Below are 18,550 nucleotides of genomic sequence, written 5' to 3' on the forward strand. Positions count from 1 at the left end.
CAGAATGTATTAGAGGCTGGGAAGACTAAGGAGAATGAGAAATGGGAAAGGTGGGGCAATGGGTATAAAATTACAGTTAGATAGGAGAAATGAATTGTAGCCTTCTTTAGCACTGTAGGGTGACCATAGCCAACCAAAAAATTACTGTATGCTTGAGAGGATTTTGAATGTTATCAACACAAAACAATGATAAGTTTTTGAGGTGATGGATATGCTGCTTACCTTGATTTCATCATTGCGCATTACATACATGTATCAAAATAGTCCACTGTGCCCATACATATGCAAAATAATTGTGTCAAAAATAACATTTTTTAAATTAAAAAGAGAATAAAGAATACATTACCAGAAGTAAAAACAAACAAACTCCAAGAAAAGACTATAGTTATGATTATATCCCTATGTGTCAATCTGAAAAGATGGCTGGGATATATAAAAGAAAACACTAATTGTAGAAGAGTATATGTAGTATGATCTTATTGGTGCAAGGTAAGAGAATGTGTGTTTGTGTGTCCCTTAGCCTATTTCTTTGAAGACAGTTGCTGCTACTTGCCAGTTTTAATTCCTCCAAGGTGCAGAATGGGAAAACCTCGCTCCCTCTCCTCAAAACCTCAGTAAAACATGATGTGTTTCTCTAGGGTTTGGAAAGTTCAAAATGTTCAGGGCAGAAAGAAGGGTGACAGGGCTGCGATGGCAAAAATGAAAATGAAAACAAGTAATGTGATTTTTAAGGCAAATTGGATGCTATTTCTAGGCAACAGAAAGATATTTATTGTGTTATTCTTTTTAAGAATAAAATGGCATTATTAGAGAGGCATCAATGTAATATATATGTGTGTAAATATACAGCACACAACATATGTGTGAGTACATATGTGTATAATGCATACACACATATTTGCTTAGTTTACTGGCAGCCTCAGGAAAGAAAAGCCTTAACTTCCATCCCCTTCATGTGACTGAGCTGTCCCTTAGATTCTGACATTATAAGTGATCTTGAAATATATCCATGATTAGTAAATTAATTTGTGCATTCCCTTGTCTTCAGGTACAGGTAGAATAAGCATGTTCCTCTGACTCTGGGAAGGTTCTAGCAGAGGACTGAGCTGGAAAAAGGATTTCTAGACAATTTTGGTAATCCATCTAATCCCTGTCAGCCTCAGTTGACTGAAGTATGGAATGGGGATTTACTGTCTGTACAGCTCATAGAGTGCTGTGATGATCCAAAGTGACAGAAAGAACCAGCAGTCACAAACAGCCTCCTCCTACTGCTAGCACCCATGGCAGCTGGAAAAGGGGTCAGGGGAAGGGTCCCCTGAGCACTAAGAGAGAGGCCTCAAATATGCAGAGAAGCCCATGCACTGTCCTTAGGGCATGTGCATGGCCTTCACTCTGCACCCCTTTGAAACAGGAGAGTCCCCTGATCCCCCTCACAGGATTCATGGCAGGGGTGTGGCTCACCTGTTTGGTTGCCCCACTGCTCAAACCCCTAGGGGGAGCATGCAGATGGGCAGGTGCAGAGGCTGGGGTGAGTGCTTTGTGGTCCAGCCCCACAGTAGTGTCTAGGGATGGGTGCCTGTAACCCTTGTGTTACAAAGCTCTTTCAGCTTTGCATACACAGGTGGCTTAAGTGTTAATCAGCTCAATGGACCCTCTGCCTTATCATAAGGGCAGAGGGCCAGTGTGACAGCTTTCTGTATCCCAAGCTTTCACCCAGCATCCTGGAAGAATCAGATCACATGTGGGCTTGAAGGATGAGTGCAAGATTTTATTGAGTGGTGGAGGTGGCTCTCAGTGAGATGGATTGGGGGCCGGAAAGGGGAATGGAGTGGGAAGGTGATCTTCCCTTGGAGGTGGGCCACCCAGTAGCTGGTATCTTCTCTGATCACCTCTGTGCAAACTCCCCTCAGTGTTCAGATGTTCCTCCTCTTTTCTCTGTCTCTCTCTGCCACATCGTTCCACTGTCCATTTGCTTGTCTGCTGGTCTGCTGGTCTGCTGGTCTGCTTCTGGAGCCTGGGGTTCAGGGTTTATATGGTTGCAGGATAGGGGTTGTGGCAGGCCAAAAGGCAGCTTTTTGGTCATGAAAATAGAAATGTCTTTTCCCATTTAGGGCCACGGGTCTTCAGGCTTGAGGGTGGGGCCTTTGTTGGGGAACCACCCTTTTTCTACCCAGTGTTTCACTGTCTCCCGTCACTATCATTTCCCCCCTCTGAAGAGGCACATCTGACTGCCATTAGAATATGGACGATAACCAGTCTTGGCCACTTCCTGCCGACAGGGGGAGTTGTTTTGGGGAAAATGTCAGTCAGATTCCTCCCAGAGGTCTATCTAAGGGTCCCTGGCAAAGGGGAGCCATCATCTGAGGCTCTGATTGCCTGAACATCTTGAGTTTGATGACCTCTAAGTGAGAGAGGAAAAAAGTTTTATAAGGTTAAATAAGCATGGGTTAAAAGTATGTATTATACAAGGAAAGAATCTAGTGCCAAAGACACAGAAATAAGAAGTAAAATGTACTAATTACCCTGAAAACGCTATTGTACCCCATGGTATAGAAGAGAACAAAGGTAGGAACAGCAAGCATAGGCAAGACTATAAAGAGAACATACATGGAATGTTCATTAACACTTATCTTTTGTGATTTTTAGCTTGAATTTCCTGATCTCTTCACAATGGTATTTTGGGTGCTCTTCTAGCTTGAAAGAGGTGACTCTGTTGGCTTCCCAGGCCTTTCCTCATATACTGAATCCAAGAGTCTATTCTGGTGACCTTGACCTTCACCACTGTAGGAGTGGAAAGAAGTACAGTGCAAGGTCCCTCCCAACCAGGGCATATTGAAGGAGAAAGGTAAAGAAGTACCTTTAGCAGTACTAGGTCCCCTGGGTTGAATAGAGGTGGGCCTGGTTCACGGGACTGGGCCTTCAACAGTTGTTTCAGTTTCTGTTGGAAATGGACCAAAGAGGTTTGTGCTTAATTAAATCAGAGGTTTCTTGGTCTAGCAAGAAATCATTCGTGAGAAAAGACCATCCATACATAGTCTCAAAGGGACTCAAACCCAGCCTTGAAGAAGTGTTTCTGATACATAGCAGGACTATGGAAAGAAGAGTAGTCCAGGGGAGATGAGTCTCCTGAGACAGTTTCTTCAGGTGCCTTTTGATAATATCATTTGTCTTTTCCACCTTTCCTGAGGATTGTGGTCTCCTCAGGAACTGTATTGTATGCCTAGTGCCTTTGAGACCCCCCTGGGTGACAGCTGCCTTGAATGAGGGGCTATTACTGCTCTGGAGGTACTTAGGGAGTCCAAAGTGAGGAATTGTCTCATTGATTAGTACTATTATCACCTCAGAGGCTTTCTCTGTCTGACGTGGAAATGCTTCTACTCAGTTAGTGAAGGCATCTATCCATACTAGGAGGTACTGGATGCCCCTTGCCTTTGGCGTATGGGTGAAATCCAGTCTTCCCCCAGGTAGCCTTGGAGAAGATGCTGTTAATTAAGGGGATTGTTTTTAAGGCAGGTCTTGCAAGCATTAACAACCTGTTTAACTGTTTGTATCAGGTTTTTATCTGAGAACAACTTGAGCCAGTTGATAGGTTTTATCTTTACCTAGGTGGAAGGCCTGGAGTAGGCTTTTAAGAACTTTTCATTGGTTGCCAGCTGGTAGATAAAGCCTACCATCCCAAGAGGTGGCCCATTCTATTTCCACAGGAGAGTATTGAGGTTTTATTTCTCTGATGGGGCCCTCCCAGATCAGTGGGGCTTCAAGTGGGTCAGAGACCTGGGGCCCCCTTGCTACTGATTTAGCTGCTCAGTCTGCCAGCCTGTTTCTCTCAGCTATTTCATCCATCCCTCTTTGGTGGCCTTTACAATGTATTACTGCCACTTCCCGTGGAAGGAAAACTGAGCGAAATAGTCTATTAATTTCGTCATGGCATTTAATGATACCCATTAGCTGTGAGGAAGATCCTCTCTTTCCAGATAGTGGCATGGGTAAGGAGAACTAGGAAAGGATACTTAGAATCAGTATAAATGTTAACTGTTTTTCCTTTGCTTAATTCGAGTGCTCTCATGAGGGTGATTAGTTTGACCAGTCGAGCACTTGTGCCAGAGGAGAGAGGTGTGCTCTCAACAATATAGTTCAGAGTAACTACTGCATACCCTGCTTTATGATTTCCTTTTTCAACAAAAGAACATCTGTCCATAAAAATAATCCAGTCTGGATTTTTAAGGGGGTTTTCTTGAGGTCTCCTCTGGCCGCATAAGTTTGTACTACTGTTTATTCACAGTCATGTTAAGTTCCCCAGCTTCCTCTGGGAGGAAGGTGGCTGGATTTAGGGAGGGACAGGTTCTTAATTGGACTGAAGATCCTTCTAATAACAGAGCTTGATACCTGAGGAGGTGGTTGCCTGTTAGCCAGAGACTCCACTTAAAAGTATTTCTGCCACATTATGTGGGGTATAAATGGTTAAGTTATTACCCATGGTTAACTTAGTAGCCTCTGGTACCAGCAAGGCTACTGCTGCAATTGACCAGAGACAGGCCAGTCATCCTTTGGTTACCAAATCTAGCTCTTTACTCAGCCCACAGGCTGCTGGGCTGGACCCTGGGCCTGTGTTAGGACTCCCAGTGCCATTCTCTTTCTTTCTGATATATAAAGGTTAAACATTTTTCCTGGGGCGGGGGACTAAGGGCTGGTGCCTTAAGCAAGGCTTGTTTTAGTTGGTCAAAAGCCTCTTTAGCCTCCAGTTCCCAAATTAGGCAGTGAGTATCAGCTGCTTGAGTCTCCTTTATTAGGTGATAGAAGGGATGTGCTATTTCACTGTACCCAGATATCCATAGTCTGCAGAATCCTGTAATGTGTAAGAATCCCCTCAGTTGCTTGAGTGTTTGGGGAGGAGAAAGGAGGAGATAGATTTAATCCTTTCTTTGCCCAATGCCCTGGTCCCCTCTGACAAGACCAGGCTTAGGTACTTCACTGAAGTCTGACAGAGCTGAACTTCACATTTTGAAACATTATATCTTCTGTTAGCCAGGAAATTAAGAGGAGCCTTACTTCCCTCCTGAGAGATTTCCTCACTTGGAGCGCAGAAAAGAAGGTCATCCATGTATTGCAAAACTTTGACCTGAGGATAAAGGAACTTGGAGAGATCTCTCCATAATGCCTGCCCAAACAAGTAGGGGCTGTCTTGGAATCCCTGAGGTAACACTGTCCAGGTTAACAGGGTGGTTTGGTTAGAGGGAACCTCAAACAAATTTGTTTGCATTGGATCCTCAATGCAAACAAATACTGGGAGTTGGGGTGTAATTGTATGCAGAAGAAGGCATCCTTTAGGTCCAGGAACCATTTAGTTCCCTCAGGTATTTGAGCTAGCAGGGTATACGGATTGGGAACTGTTGGGTATATTGGAACCACAGCCTCATTACCAAGGAGGTGGTCCTGAACTAGTCTCTATTTCTAGTTGTGTTTTAGTACCCCCAATATTGAGGTATTACAAGAGCTATTGCAGGGTTTGTGTGGGCCCTCCATCTTCAAGTTATCGATAATGACTTTTAGTCCTTTCCTAATCTCTAGTTTCGGGGATAATGTTTCTGGTTAGGAAAGGAGGTGGGATCGTTAAGATGGAACCAGACCGGTATGGTAGTTGTGGCTCTGCCAATTGTCTCTTGAGTTGCCCAAACTTCTGGGTTAATATTGGCCTCTACTAGGATTAGACAAAGAGTTTCCCTAGGGGCCATCAGAATGATTGTCCCCATATGGGCGAGAATATCCCTACCCAACAGAGAAGTTGGGCTTTCACGCATAATTAGAAAAGCTTTGGTGAACAACCCCAGCTACAGCTAAGGGGTGGGAAAAAATATTGGGTTAAAGACCTTCCTGAGATGTCCCTCACAGTCATTCTAAGAGAGGAGAGGGGGCCTGGATTCAAGAGAACTGAGAGACCAGCCCCAGTGTCCAAAAGGAGGTCCACTTTCCTCCCTTCAATTTCCATGATTACCCAGGGCACCTGGATGGTAATGGTGGTCTGGACCACGGGAGTCAGGAGAGGAGCCCTGGGACCTGTCAGTCCTGCTGCTGGACCATTTGGAAGAATAGCTCTGGACCTGGTGACCAGCAGGCCAGAAACAGTCCACCCTCCAATGGTCCCCATGGCAGATTGGACAGGGTTGAAGTGGCTTCTTCATGCTGCCTGAGCAATTCTTAAAATGCCCTGGTTTGCCACATCTGTAGCAATCAACAAGTGCACCCTGGGAGTTCTGGGGTTTGTGGGCTTGTCTGTTGGTCATTAAAGTCTCTGTTTCTTTCCTGTATTTCCTCTCTCTCTTGTGCCTACCTATCTCTAGCTTTGTAGCTTCTTTGTAGCTTCCTTCTGATATCAGGGGCTGCCTGAGTAATAAATTTATCCTTTCGGATTAGTTGTCCCTCAACTGAATCAGGGGATAGAGAGGTCTGCTTTACTATAGGGCCTCCCTTGGCCTTTCCAGGAAGGCAGTGGGATTTTCATCGAATCCCTTGTCAATCATGGATAATTTAATATAATTGAGAGACTTGGTCCTGGTCTTACATAAGCCCACCATTATGCACCTCTGAAAGTGTCTCCTCTTCCAGTCTTCCATTTTGTCATTGGGATCCCATTTATGGTAATCTATTGATACTGCCTCTTCCAGTTGGATAATGTTTGCCCCCTTCCCTGACACTGTATGGGATACTAAGCTCATCCCCAAATCTCTCTGCTGCTTGCAGAGCAGGCTGCTTCTTAGTGCCTGTCAAGGTCTGGTTCAAAAGCACCATAACGTCTCTCCAGGAGAGATCAAATATTTGGGTGAAATTCTGGAAAGCCTCTATATATCTGTTGGGGTCATCTTAAAACTTCCCAAAATTCCCCTTAATTCACTTTAAGTCCTGTAGGGAGGAGGGGACCTGGACCTTACTGGGCCCAAATTCACCAGGCATTGGTTTAATGGGCAAAAGTGAGGTTGGGGCTTTTGTAGGGTGAGGAATTTTAGGAGGGGACAAGTGAGAGGCTGAAGCTGAATAGGAAGGTCGGGGTGAACCCAGAGGGGAAGAGCTGGGGGTGGGGGTGGCTTCTCTGCTTGGGGTGCCGCTGGGATTCATATCTTTAGTTTCCTAGGCTTGCCCCTTGCAGTCTTCCCTGAGACGGCAAACAAGAGGGCTGGATCAATCCTACACTGTCAGGAAAGGTCTAGATTGCTTTGCAAGGTATAAAAAACCTACACATGTGGGACCTCAGACCATCTATCCTCATGTGTACAGAAAAAGTCTGACTGCTGGATAGTATTGAAATGTATGGTTCCTTCCTGAGGCCCACCCAGTCCTTCATAATTTGGCCAAACCTTTGTGTAGAGGATTATGAGGCATTTTTCTTCCAGATTAAGAGAGTCAAAGCAGTCCCATTGGTTCTGGATACACTCCAGACGGGTATAAGCTGGGGATGGTGAAGAGAGATGGACGCTTATTCTGAAAGACAGAGAATAGAGGCATCCCTCATTCCCTTCTTTCTTTCAGTGAAAACTCAGGGTGTGATGGATAGAGAAAGTGAGTGTCCTTCCTTTCTCTTCCATCTTTTTGTTCCTGAGCCCTGGTGACCTTGGCAGGTGCCGCTCATGATTACCAATGTGGCATGCACCCATGAAGCAGAAAAGGCCTAGATAATAGGAATTATTCGCCCTCACTTATGCCTCCATCTTCCCCTGCTGTCAACAACCTTTGAGTTCCCTGGGCCTCATTTATGCCATGAAGCATGGCCTCCTTCCATGGGTGGGGATTTAGTGTGCAGGAATTGGTCCTGCCCATTTACATTGTGCCTGATGCCTGGCTTTGGATCCCTCAGATCTGGTTTTCCTTTCTAGGGCTTCAGCCTGAAGTTTGGAATCACGTTTGGGACTAACAAGTATTTCAAGAGGCTGCACGTATCTGTTTAGATTGTTTCAAATGAGCTCTGCCAAGTGTGCTGGTATCATCCAGCAGGGCCTGCTCATCTGTTATTTTCCCTTTCAGCAGCAGAGTGCTGGGAGGGGGAACCCTCTCGCTCAGAAAAGGAAAAGAAAAAAACCAAAAACCCAAAACAGTGTAAAGGGAGAGAGGGGAAGGTACTGGGGGAATGTTAGAAACAAATTTTCAATGCTGCTAAAGAAAAAGCACTCGAACACAAATTTTCTCAGCAAGGCAAATTTGCTTCTGCAGGAGGGTGTGTCTTGCATATGGAGCAATGGTGAGAGCACCCAGAACAAAGGAAAGAAGGGATTTTTATTATCTCTTAATGCAGCTTGTCCCTGTAACTGTACCCTGCCTCCATTGGCTGGAGTTGGACTGCACAATCTAAGCTGAACCCAGATGGCTAACTTGAAAAGTGCAGGAATGCGGTTACCCTGGTGGGTAAGCAGAAAGATCAGTTTCAGCAGGCGAAGCCTTTGCGATGGGAGGGGTAATTCACAGAGTGGGTAGCAGATGTTAAATGTGCACTCTATAGATAAGGACTGGTGGGAAGGTTGTTTACCAGGGCCAGGGGAACACAGAGAGTAAAGAAGTCTGGCCTTGAAAGCAGAGAGCAAAGGACAAGGAAATTTAAGCAAGCTAAACCTTTGAAGAAGAATTTCCTACTGTTTTTAACAGGGAAGAACCCCTTGCTCAGCGCAAATTTTTTCCTTTGATCATTGTATCTTTCCCCAGGATCGAACCGGGCTGAACTCCTTGGCCAGAGGAGGGAAAGTTCCATTGGCATGGCAGCCAAGAAGTGCTGGCTGGCCTTCCCAGCAGGCCCCTGGCAGGAGCCACTGTTTTTCCCACCCCTTGTGGCCACTGGGCATGGCTTTTGCATGCTGTGGACATTCCTATGTGCCCGAGCCAGGAGGGGAGCGAGTATGAGAAGGGGGTCAGTGTACCATGAGCGACTGCGGCTGTCAGGGTGGATGTGGGCATCAGCACAATCGAGAAAAAACAAAAACCACATTGTTCTGATTTGCACCTTTGATGGCTAAGCCAAACATTCATTCTGTTTAACAGTATAGCCACAGCCTGTAGCATAACTCTTAACATTATAAAGGAAGAAATAAGAGCCATTTCAAACTGTGAAAGAAGTAAAGACACCAAGGGAAGTCTGTGGGTCTTGGCCAAGGGAGTTCAGTCTTGGGGCCTTCCAGCAAAAATGCCTTTGGTTGTCTGAGGGTTTTACTCCAGTCCAATGTGGCAGCCAGACCCCTGTGAAGGGAAACAGAGCAGGAAAGAGAGAGGTGGCAGGGCCCTGGAAAAGATACAGATCTGACAGTTTCACATCTGTACTCACCCTCCCGATGAATATCCCAGACAGGGCTCCAGCTGAAATGGAAGAGCTCCCTTATCCCTCTTGCAGGACACGCAGTAGGGGTGTGGCTTGCCTGTTCAGTCACCCCACTGCTCAAACCCCCAGGGGAGCATGCAGATGGGCAGGTTACAGAGGCCAGGGTGAGTGCTTTGGGCTTCGGCCCTGTGGTAGTATCTAGGGGTGGGTGCCTGCAATCCCCGTGTTACAAGCTCTTTCAGCTTTCCCGTCCACAGACATCTTGAGTGTTAATCAGCTCAGTGGACCCTCTGCTGTATCACAAAGGTAGGGGGCCAGTGTGACAGCTTTCTGTAACCTGAGCTCTCACCCCCAGCATCCCAGAAGAATCAGATCACACACGGGCTCAGAAGATGAGTGCAAGGTTTTATTGAGTGGTGAAGGTGGCTCTCAGGGAGATGGATAGGGAACTGGAAGGAGGAATGGAGTGGAAGGTGATCTTTCCCTGGAGTTGGGCCTCCCAGTAGCTGGACTCTTCTCCAATCGCCCCAGTCAAACTCTCCTCAGTGTTCAGCTGTCCCTCCTTTTTTTTCTCTCTCTCTCTGCCACATCATTTCGCTGTACGTCTGCTTGTCTGCTGGTCTGCTGGTCTGCTTCTGGTGCCTGGGGTTCAGGGTTTATATGAGTGCAGGACAGGGAGTGTGGGGGGCCAAAAGGCAACTTTTTGCTCACAAAAACAGAAATGTCTGTTCCCATTTAGGACCATGGGTCTTCAGGCTTGAGGGTGGGGCCTTTGCTGGGAACTACACTTCTACCCAGTGTTTCCCTGTCTCCTGTCCATATCACCTTCAGTCTTACCTTGCCCACGTGGGAAAGCATCATCTTCCTGGTTTCAGTCATACTGGTTGAGGCGGGAGTCCTGCCACACGCAGTGGGACTCCAAGTGCAATGCGACTGTGGACTCTGAGGTGGCTTGGCATGGGCGCCCAAGGACTGGCTGTGTGAAGAGGATGTCCCTGCAGAGGGAGGAAACCCAACGTGGAGGGTGAGGCCCCGAGGAGAGTGAGAAAGATACTGAAGGAGAGCGGACCGGTGGGGGCAGTGGAGCCTAAGCAGGGGGAGGAGGCTACGGACACAGCTGAATGGCCTGGCGTGGGCACTCGGAACTCAGCAGGAACTACATCAATTCTTAGAGCTAAGAGTGACACATTTGGGTTGGGAGGAGAACCATCTTCTTAACGACATTCTTTAGATTCACTGGTGCCATGTGCTGGTAAACTGTAGCTGTTTCAACATCAAACACGCATAGTGCCCCCTGCAGCCCACAGGTGAGTGCTTGGCACTCCCTGACGGCCGGTGGTAGGCCTCATGCATGAGTCCACATTGTTACAAAGCAATCAATGGGCAACAGAGACAGTGTGATGAGGAATGGGATCTTTACAATAGTCCCAAAGTGTGTCCTCACAACATAGTCACTGATTGAAACCAGAAAAAGAATGTATTTATGGTGGCGAAGCGTGACACCCACCACCTTAATTCAATGATCAACACAAACATCATCAGTCTTGGGGCAAACTAAAGTCCCATGCTGCCCGGTAGAATGGGAGGAGCGCAGCGGGGTGTCTATGGTATTTCTGCCAAAGTTACAGAACCTGAATCTAATTGTGAGCCAATACATCGAAAAAAAAAGAACAGCAACAAACCAATTAAAAAAAAAAAAAAAAGTGAGAGGCATTCTATACAGTCAGTCTCCTGTGATCTTCACACTGTGTTCAGGTCATGAAGGTGAAGGGAAGGCAGAGGGACTTTGTGGGTTTCAGGACACTGGAGAAGCATGAAAAAGGAATACGACACATGGCTCACAAATGGATCCTTTGCTATAAAGGACACTATTGGGGCGTTGGGTACATTTTGCATAGGGCCTGAAGGCTACGTGAAGTTATTGTATCAGTGTTAATTTCTTGATTATGGTTATAATGTGAAAATGTCTTTGCGTGAGAAACACATTAAAGTATGGGGGTGTTAGGGTTTCATGTTGACAACCTACTCTCATAGGTTCAGGAAAAAATATTTGTACCATGCCTGCAATTCTTCTGTAAATTTGATGTTTCAAGATAATAAAAACAAAAAGAAACTGAGCCTCAAAATGTTACATAACCTGACCGAGTCCACATGGGTAATAAGTGACAGCTCTGGGTCAAAACTCAGGTGTGCCTTTTCCCTAAAGCCACGCCCTGCCCTGCCAACCACAAGGCCCTGCACATCCGAGTTGGCCTCTGTTCCTGCTCATCACCTGCAAAACAGGCCTGCCTCCCCACAGCCAAGTTGCTGGAGCTGCTCCCCATCTGCCCCTGCCCTGCTCTGACCTGGCTCCCCCATCTCACACCTGGCCCAGCACTCATCTCACCTTGTAGCAGGCAGCACTGGGGTAGCAGAAAGAGTCCATGCTGCAGATTGGCACTGGCTGGTTTCCTGCTCCCAGGAGTGGAGTCCATTGGCTGATCTCCTGCTGCCCGGAAGAGCTCCAGACTCCTCATGGGTTTGAGATTCATCAAACCAATTCCAAATAAACCAGGGGAGGTTTTCCTGTCTTGGTTCCCATTGTCACCACTTCCACAGTTGGAGATTCCCTCCTAATCCAGATGCTTGAACCAGGACTAGGACTTCATATATCACTGGGACACTTAGCATAATCACCATTGCAGGTTGCCAGACATCACCCAAAGATAGTTCTGCCAAAGACGGAAAGACGGAAACTGCAGATCTGCCATGACTTTCCAGGTGCTGCCCTGATTCCTCTAGCTGAACCTGCCAGAGCAGAGGGAAGCAGAACTTGAAGCATGTTTGCCTGTCATTGTGCCCATGTGCCCACCAATCCAGCTACAAGCTCCAGGGACATGGGCTAGGGGAGCTTGGGGCTCGGGCTGAGCCAAGTCACAGGGCAGACAGGTTGGCCTGGATCAACCTGACCATGCTCAGCTGGAACAGTGACTTCTTCATTGTCTGAATCTAAACCAGGAACCCAATGGGGCTTCCTTAGTGCCTGTGTAAGGGCTCTCGGCTTTCACTGCTAAGGAGCTTGCTAGAGACAGGGTGGGTGACCTCAGCCACGGGCGGATTTCTCTTCTTACAGACCTGGAGATCCTCTTTGGCAGGTTCTGTGCTCCCCTCAAGGGTCCTTAGAGGTCCTCCAGCCTGAGTGCTCTTGGGGAAATGTGCTGTGTAAACACCACGCCCATTTCCTGCCTGGAGCACAGGTTTTGTGGTAGGGCTCTCAGGGGTGGGAGGAAGCCTGGCAGCCCCGACACCTATAAACACTGCTGTCTACCTTGCCTTCCAACTTGGAGGCAGAGACCCAGGCAGCTGGAGGCTCTGTGTGTGGGTGAGTTTAGCCCCATCCCCTGGGTGTTCTCCAGCTTGAGGATCACAGGCAGAAAGGACCAGCCAGCAGCCACAGGCCTGACCAAGGCCCAGGCTGGGAAGAAGAGTGACTCCCCATCCCCCACCGGGAGGTGTTTCACAGCACAGTCAGCATAGGTGACCTGCAAAGATCCTCATGTTTGTTATCTTCTTTGGCCAGATCCATCCCTACAGGGTTCAGCAGGGTCTACAGGAAGGGCCGTGAGAGAACAGACCCCAAAAAGAAAGGAGACTCCATCATGACCACCTCGAAGGGGGCCAGGCTGCAGGCCCCATTCATCTCTTTTCATTCTCAGGTTGCTGATTTCTTAGAGCCTGAAAAGAAGGTAACTGAGCATATGAGGGACAGATGGAGTGAGTCAGTGAGTGAGTGACCTCATCCTTGCTCCTAATAGACTGGGAGGGACAGGGCAGGTTTTCTGCAGAGCATGGAAGATTCGGCTGAAGTCAGAGAGGTGAAGCCAGTTTTTCAGGGTAACAGTGAGGCACTGACAGAGAGGAGACTGCAATGGACCCCAGGTCCCCGGGCTCCCCAGAGCTCCTTACTCTTCCTCCTCCTCAGCAGCCTGGACACCCCACAACCTCCAGCCGGAGGCCTGAAGCGGGAGACCACGCCAGGTGCCAGATGATGCTGGGAATTTTCCTGGGTGCTTCGGGTCTTCCCAGCACTCTGGTCTCGCCTGCCCTGCCTCTCGGGCTCTGCTCAGCTTCCTGAGTCCTGACAGAGCACAGTGAGGGAGATGTTGGCAGAGGTGGCAGATGGGCTCACGGGCATTTCTCCTGCAGGAGCAGCAGCTGGAGCCGGAGCCATGTGGCTGTGCCCTCTGGCCCTCACTCTCACCTTGATGGCAGCCTCTGGCGCTGCGTGTGAAGTGAAGGACGTTTGTGTTGGAAGCCCTGGTATCCCTGGCACTCCTGGATCCCATGGCCTGCCAGGCAGGGATGGGAGAGATGGTGTCAAAGGAGACCCTGGCCCTCCAGGTACTGTGCTGGAGACCCCACCCTCTGCTGAGGGACACAGACCCCTTTCCAGAAGGCCCGTCTGTCTAGGCCCCTAGGCTGTGGGCCATAGTGAGCTGGGTGGGACCTGGTGGGCTCCTGGGGCCCTTAGGATGGCGCATCCTGGAGTGTCTGTCCTCATAGTGCCCACGGAGTGATAACCGGGACAGCCCCAGTGATAATGAGGGTCGAGTCTCACTAGCTCCAACCAGTTGTGGGTGACGGATCCCACACATCCATGTCTCTTTTCTCTGCAGGCCCCATGGGTCCGCCTGGAGATATGCCATGTCCTCCTGGGAATGATGGGCTGCCCGGAGCCCCTGGTATCCCTGGAGAGTGTGGAGAGAAGGGGGAGCCTGGGGAGAGGGGCCCTCCAGGTGAGCAGGGTGGGGCAGGTGGGCAGTGGGAACACGGGCACAGCAACCCTGAAGTCCGTTACACAGGGCTGATGGGGATCAGACAAACCCTGCAGGTTCCCCAAGGGCATTTGGCTCAACCTAAGTAAGAGAATGTGAACTTGAGGGAGAAAGCCCAAGTGTCTGGGGAGTGTGGTCACAATTCAGGGAAGGGCAGGTGTGGGAGGTCCTCCATGCCTCGTGACCACCGAAGGGGAGACACGGAGTCAGGTGTGGGATGAGGGACGGCGCTGGGAGGCGGGGAGGCACGTCCTGGGACGCAGCGCTGGGGGCAGTCTGAAGGGTGAATGCGGACCAGACATCCAGGCAGATGGTGTGATCAGGAGCCCACAGGCACACGGGAATTTGAAGCTCAGAGCGGTAAGCAAGGCCATCAAGGCAGTGCAGAGAGCATCATGCTTGCCCTTGGTGGAGGGTGCAGGAGAGGGACTTGCCCCACAGAGGCGGGCAGACAGAGCCACTCGAGGGACAGAGCAGGAAAGAGGACAAGGGGTGGGGGTCTCAGCAGGGGCAAGGCTTCGCTAAAGAATAGGGGACCGGGGGTGTGGAGACACACTGGAGTCTTGTGGACCCTCTGAGCCTGGGACCTGGGCGATGCCTCACAGCAATGAAAGGGCAGAATTCCAGGACTGCAGATGGCAAAATGCCTGCGTGGCAGCAAGTGGGGGTCTTCACTGGCCTGCCCCTCCTTCTGTGTGGGGCGCTCTCCACAGGGCTTCCAGCTCATCTAGATGAGGAGCTCCAAGCCACACTCCACGGCTTCAGGCATCAAATCCTGCAGACAAGGGGAGGTAAGGGGACCCCCTGGGCCTCACAGGGTGGGAGTTTCCCACAAATTCCCCTCATTCTCAGCAGCAGCTTCTAGAACATAGAGATGACAAGCAGGCACGCACATGTCAGGTCTTGGGGAAAGGAATGATGCTTGCTTTTCTGATGTCTTTGAATGGCCCAGAGGAGACAGAACCCGACACAATTCACTCCCCATTTCATAGGAAAGCAAGTTCTCCGCCTGTCTTGCTTTCCACTGAATCCCAGGAAATGGCACCATTTCTGGCAATAAGTAATTGTTAAATAGATGAGTGAATAAATGGATGAAAGCCTAGAAGAGAATTTAGAAAACTGCAATTGGAAGAGGAAGAGAAGACACGGAGAGAGGCAGAGATGGAAGGCTGGGGAGAGCCCAGTAGCAGAAAGCCCAAGTGAGGGAGGTGGCTTAGAGACAAAGCAGTTAGTGGCCTGACCCAGACTCCTCTGCCTCCAGCTCTCAGTCTACAGGGGTCCATACTGGCAGTAGGAGAGAAGGTCTTCTCCACCAATGGGCAGTCTGCCACTTTTGATGCCATTCAGGAGGCATGTGCCAGTGCAGGCGGCCGCATAGCTGTCCCGAGAAGTCCAGAGGAAAATGAGGCTGTTGCAAGCTTCGTGAAGAAGTACAACACGTATGCTTATGTGGGCCTGATTGAAGGTCCAAGTCCTGGAGACTTCCGCTACTCAGACGGGACCCCTGTAAACTACACCAACTGGTACCCAGGGGAGCCCGCGGGTCGGGGAACAGAGCAGTGTGTGGAGATGTACACAGACGGGCGGTGGAATGACAGGAACTGCCTGTACAACCGACTAACAATCTGTGAGTTCTAAGAAGCATTTATGCCACGGGACAGGGAGGATCCTGTCTGGCCTTCAGCCTCCATCCTGAGGCTCCACTTGGTCTATGAGATGCTGGAACTTCCTTTCAGTAGAATTCACTTGTGGCTATTAGGGCTGAAGGCATCCTTAGCCACTCATTCCGCTAATGGGCCCTGACTCTTCCCTGGCCAGCCTTGACACTTCCCTTGCAAACCCTCCCAGCACTGCACCCCAGGCAGCCATTCCTAGCCTTGGCCTTCGGCATGAGATGGAGCCCTCCTTATTCCCCATCTGGTCCAGTTCTTCCGCTTACAGATAGCAGCAGTGAGGTCTTGGAGTAGATGGACCCTCTGAAGTCACACAGAGTGCCTGCCTCCTGGTCCCCTCTGCTCTCCCTCTGCAGCCCACTGCCTGCCCAGTGCCATCAGGATGTGCAGTCCTGGCCAAGCATAATGACAGAGAGAGGCAGACTTCAGGGAAGCCCTGACTGTGCAGAGCCAAGGCCGCAGTGGAGATTCTCTGGCACTCGGAGGTCTCCAGGGCAGGCCTGGTCAGGCTCTCCATGAGGTCAGAAGGCCAGGTGGTGTTCCAGAAGGGTGGTGGCCAGGCCAACCCCATGAATGATGTGTACGATTCACTCCTTTGAGTCTTTGGAGGGCAACTCAGCCCCCTGACCTGAAGACATCCTGTCTAGACCTCTAGTGTGACCTAGAGCCACCTCCAGATGTGACCAGATTAGCTTTCAACTGATGAACAAATCTGCACCCAACTTCAGACTTCAGTGGGCATTCACCCCACCCCCCACACCCCTGGCTCTGCTTTCTCCTTTCATTAATCCATTCACCCAGATATTTCATTAAAATTATCATATGCCGGGTCTTAGGATGTGTCGTGGCGTGGGCTAGGTACCCAGTGACAGTTGAAGATTTTTCTTTCCCTGAGCCTATGTCTTCATCTGTGAAATGGGAATAAGAATCTTGTTGCCATCACAGTTATTACCGTCCCCCCGGCTACCAAAATTACTACCAGAACTGTTACTACACAGAGAGGCTATTGACCGAGCACCTATCATTTGCCAAGCACCTTGACAAGCACTTCTAATACAGCTTATTATGTCCTATTGAATCTTCACACAATGTCACGGGACCAGTATTGTTTCCCCATTTTTATAAGGACACTGAAGCTTGGAGGAGTTAAATGTTTTGAGTGTCATTCCAGAGAGCAAGTGGCAGAGGCTGGATCCAAACCCATCTTCCTGTACCTGAAGCTTATGCTTCCAGTCACCCCACTCCTGAGCTGAATAAAGATGATTTAAGCATAATAAGTCGTGAATGTGTTCACATGAGTTTCCATATCTTTGGTTCCAAGAAACATTATATTCCTGTATTTTTGTAAGTCAAATGAACTCTGGCTCTGAGCTCCCACTTTCCTCAAGATTGGAAAATTCAATCTCAGGATGTGCTTTGTTTGGTGGGAGCGGCAACCTGCTCTCCTCCCTGTGATGCTGCAGGGGGATGGGGAGCTATAGACACCATTCAGAAGAACATATGGGCATCATGAATCCACGTGGTCCATTTGTGGGTGGGGACACCATGTCTTCTGTCCCCTACTCAGCCACCTGAATGATTTCTGCAGCTCAGCAGTGATGGTGGCACTCAGGGCTCAGTCCCAGGCCTCACTGAGCCACCCTAGTCTCAGGTCTGCATGGAATGGGACCACTGTCCCATGACCCAGGGCTACACAGGAATGCGACAATGTCTCCAATTGCTTGAGGAGGCAGCTACATATGTGTCCCACCTCTCTCTTCTCCCCCTGTAACACCTGTGAACACTCTTCCTCAGTGCATGTATTGCTGTTCTTTGGTGGAAGGAAGCTCTGGATCAACACTCAGAAAACCAATGAAAATGAGGGGAACAATTTGTCAGTCTTTCATGAGTGATAATTTTTATTCTGGTCACCATTCCACTTGTGCCTAGGACCCAGCACACAATTGTTGAGCCTTCTTCAAAATTAAGAAAAAAAAACAAGTAGAAGCATGTACAGATGTAGCACGACTTATGACGGGGTGACATCCCAATAAACACATTGCAGGATAAAAATACATTAAGTGGAAAATGCATTTAATACACCTAACCTACCAAACATCATAGCTGAGCCTGGAGTAACTAAAACATGCCCAGAAAACTTATTTTAGCATGCTGTTGGGCAAAATCATCTAACACAAGGTCTATTTTATAATGAGGTGTTGACTGTCTCATGAAATTTATGGAATGCTGGACTGAAACTGAATGAATAATTCAGTTATATGTGTACTTGATGTATAGCTTCTACTGGATTTGCATTGCTTTGAAGTCATTGTAAAGTGGAAAAATTTTAAGTCGAGCAATTGCAAATCCAGGACAGTCTGTATTCCCAATTTTATAGATAAATACTTTAGGCCTCTGAAAATTGGTATCTTCTCATTTCTTTTTTTTTAATTTCCAACTTTTATTTTAAGTTCAGGGGTACATATGCAGGATGTGCAGGTTTGTTACACCGTTAAGTGTGTGCCATGGTGATTACCTGCACAGATCATCTCATCACCTAGCCCAGCATCTGCTAGCTGTTCTTTCTGAGACTCTCCCTCCTCCCACTCCCCACCTCCAACAGGCCCCAGTGTGTGTTGTTCTCCCCCATGTGTCCATGTGTTCTCATCATTCAGCTCCCACTTTTAAGTGAGAACATGAAGTATTTAGTTTTCTGTTCCTGTGTTAATTTGCTGAGGATAATGGCTTCCAGCTCCACCCGTGTCCCTGCAAAAGGACATCATCTTGTTCCT

General features: G+C 48.7%; 2 protein-coding genes and 1 long non-coding RNA gene across 7 annotated transcripts in view; 2 read left to right on the forward strand and 1 right to left on the reverse strand.

Moving 5' to 3' along the window:
- The window catches only part of PRXL2A (peroxiredoxin like 2A), a 339,130-nt gene that overhangs the window by 4,560 nt on the left and 316,020 nt on the right, over positions 1-18,550 (forward strand). The gene's annotated exons all lie outside the window — the stretch shown is intronic.
- LOC117082315 lies at positions 9,678-10,276 on the reverse strand. Its single transcript, XR_004436547.1, has 2 exons — positions 10,130-10,276; positions 9,678-9,934 (listed from the first exon to the last, which is right to left on the reverse strand). It is a non-coding gene; the product is annotated as an uncharacterized LOC117082315 (long non-coding RNA).
- LOC117082307 (pulmonary surfactant-associated protein A) lies at positions 12,543-17,056 on the forward strand. 4 transcript variants are annotated; one of them, XM_033208938.1, is made up of 6 exons: positions 12,563-12,653; positions 12,988-13,017; positions 13,478-13,672; positions 13,948-14,067; positions 14,820-14,897; positions 15,368-17,056. In XM_033208938.1, the coding sequence occupies exons 3-6, from the start codon at positions 13,501-13,503 to the stop codon at positions 15,742-15,744; spliced, it is 747 nt and encodes a 248-aa protein (XP_033064829.1). In that variant the 5' UTR covers positions 12,563-12,653; positions 12,988-13,017; positions 13,478-13,500; the 3' UTR covers positions 15,745-17,056. The 4 variants fall into 4 exon arrangements, with proteins under 4 accessions (XP_033064826.1, XP_033064829.1, XP_033064827.1 ...); XM_033208936.1 differs by lacking the exon at positions 12,988-13,017 and adding an exon at positions 13,254-13,309; XM_033208937.1 differs by lacking the exon at positions 12,988-13,017 and adding an exon at positions 13,257-13,309.

Source organism: Trachypithecus francoisi, unplaced genomic scaffold, assembly GCF_009764315.1.
Source record: "Trachypithecus francoisi isolate TF-2019V2 unplaced genomic scaffold, Tfra_2.0 Lachesis_group9, whole genome shotgun sequence".
In the NCBI taxonomy this organism is placed as follows: Eukaryota; Metazoa; Chordata; class Mammalia; order Primates; family Cercopithecidae; genus Trachypithecus; species Trachypithecus francoisi.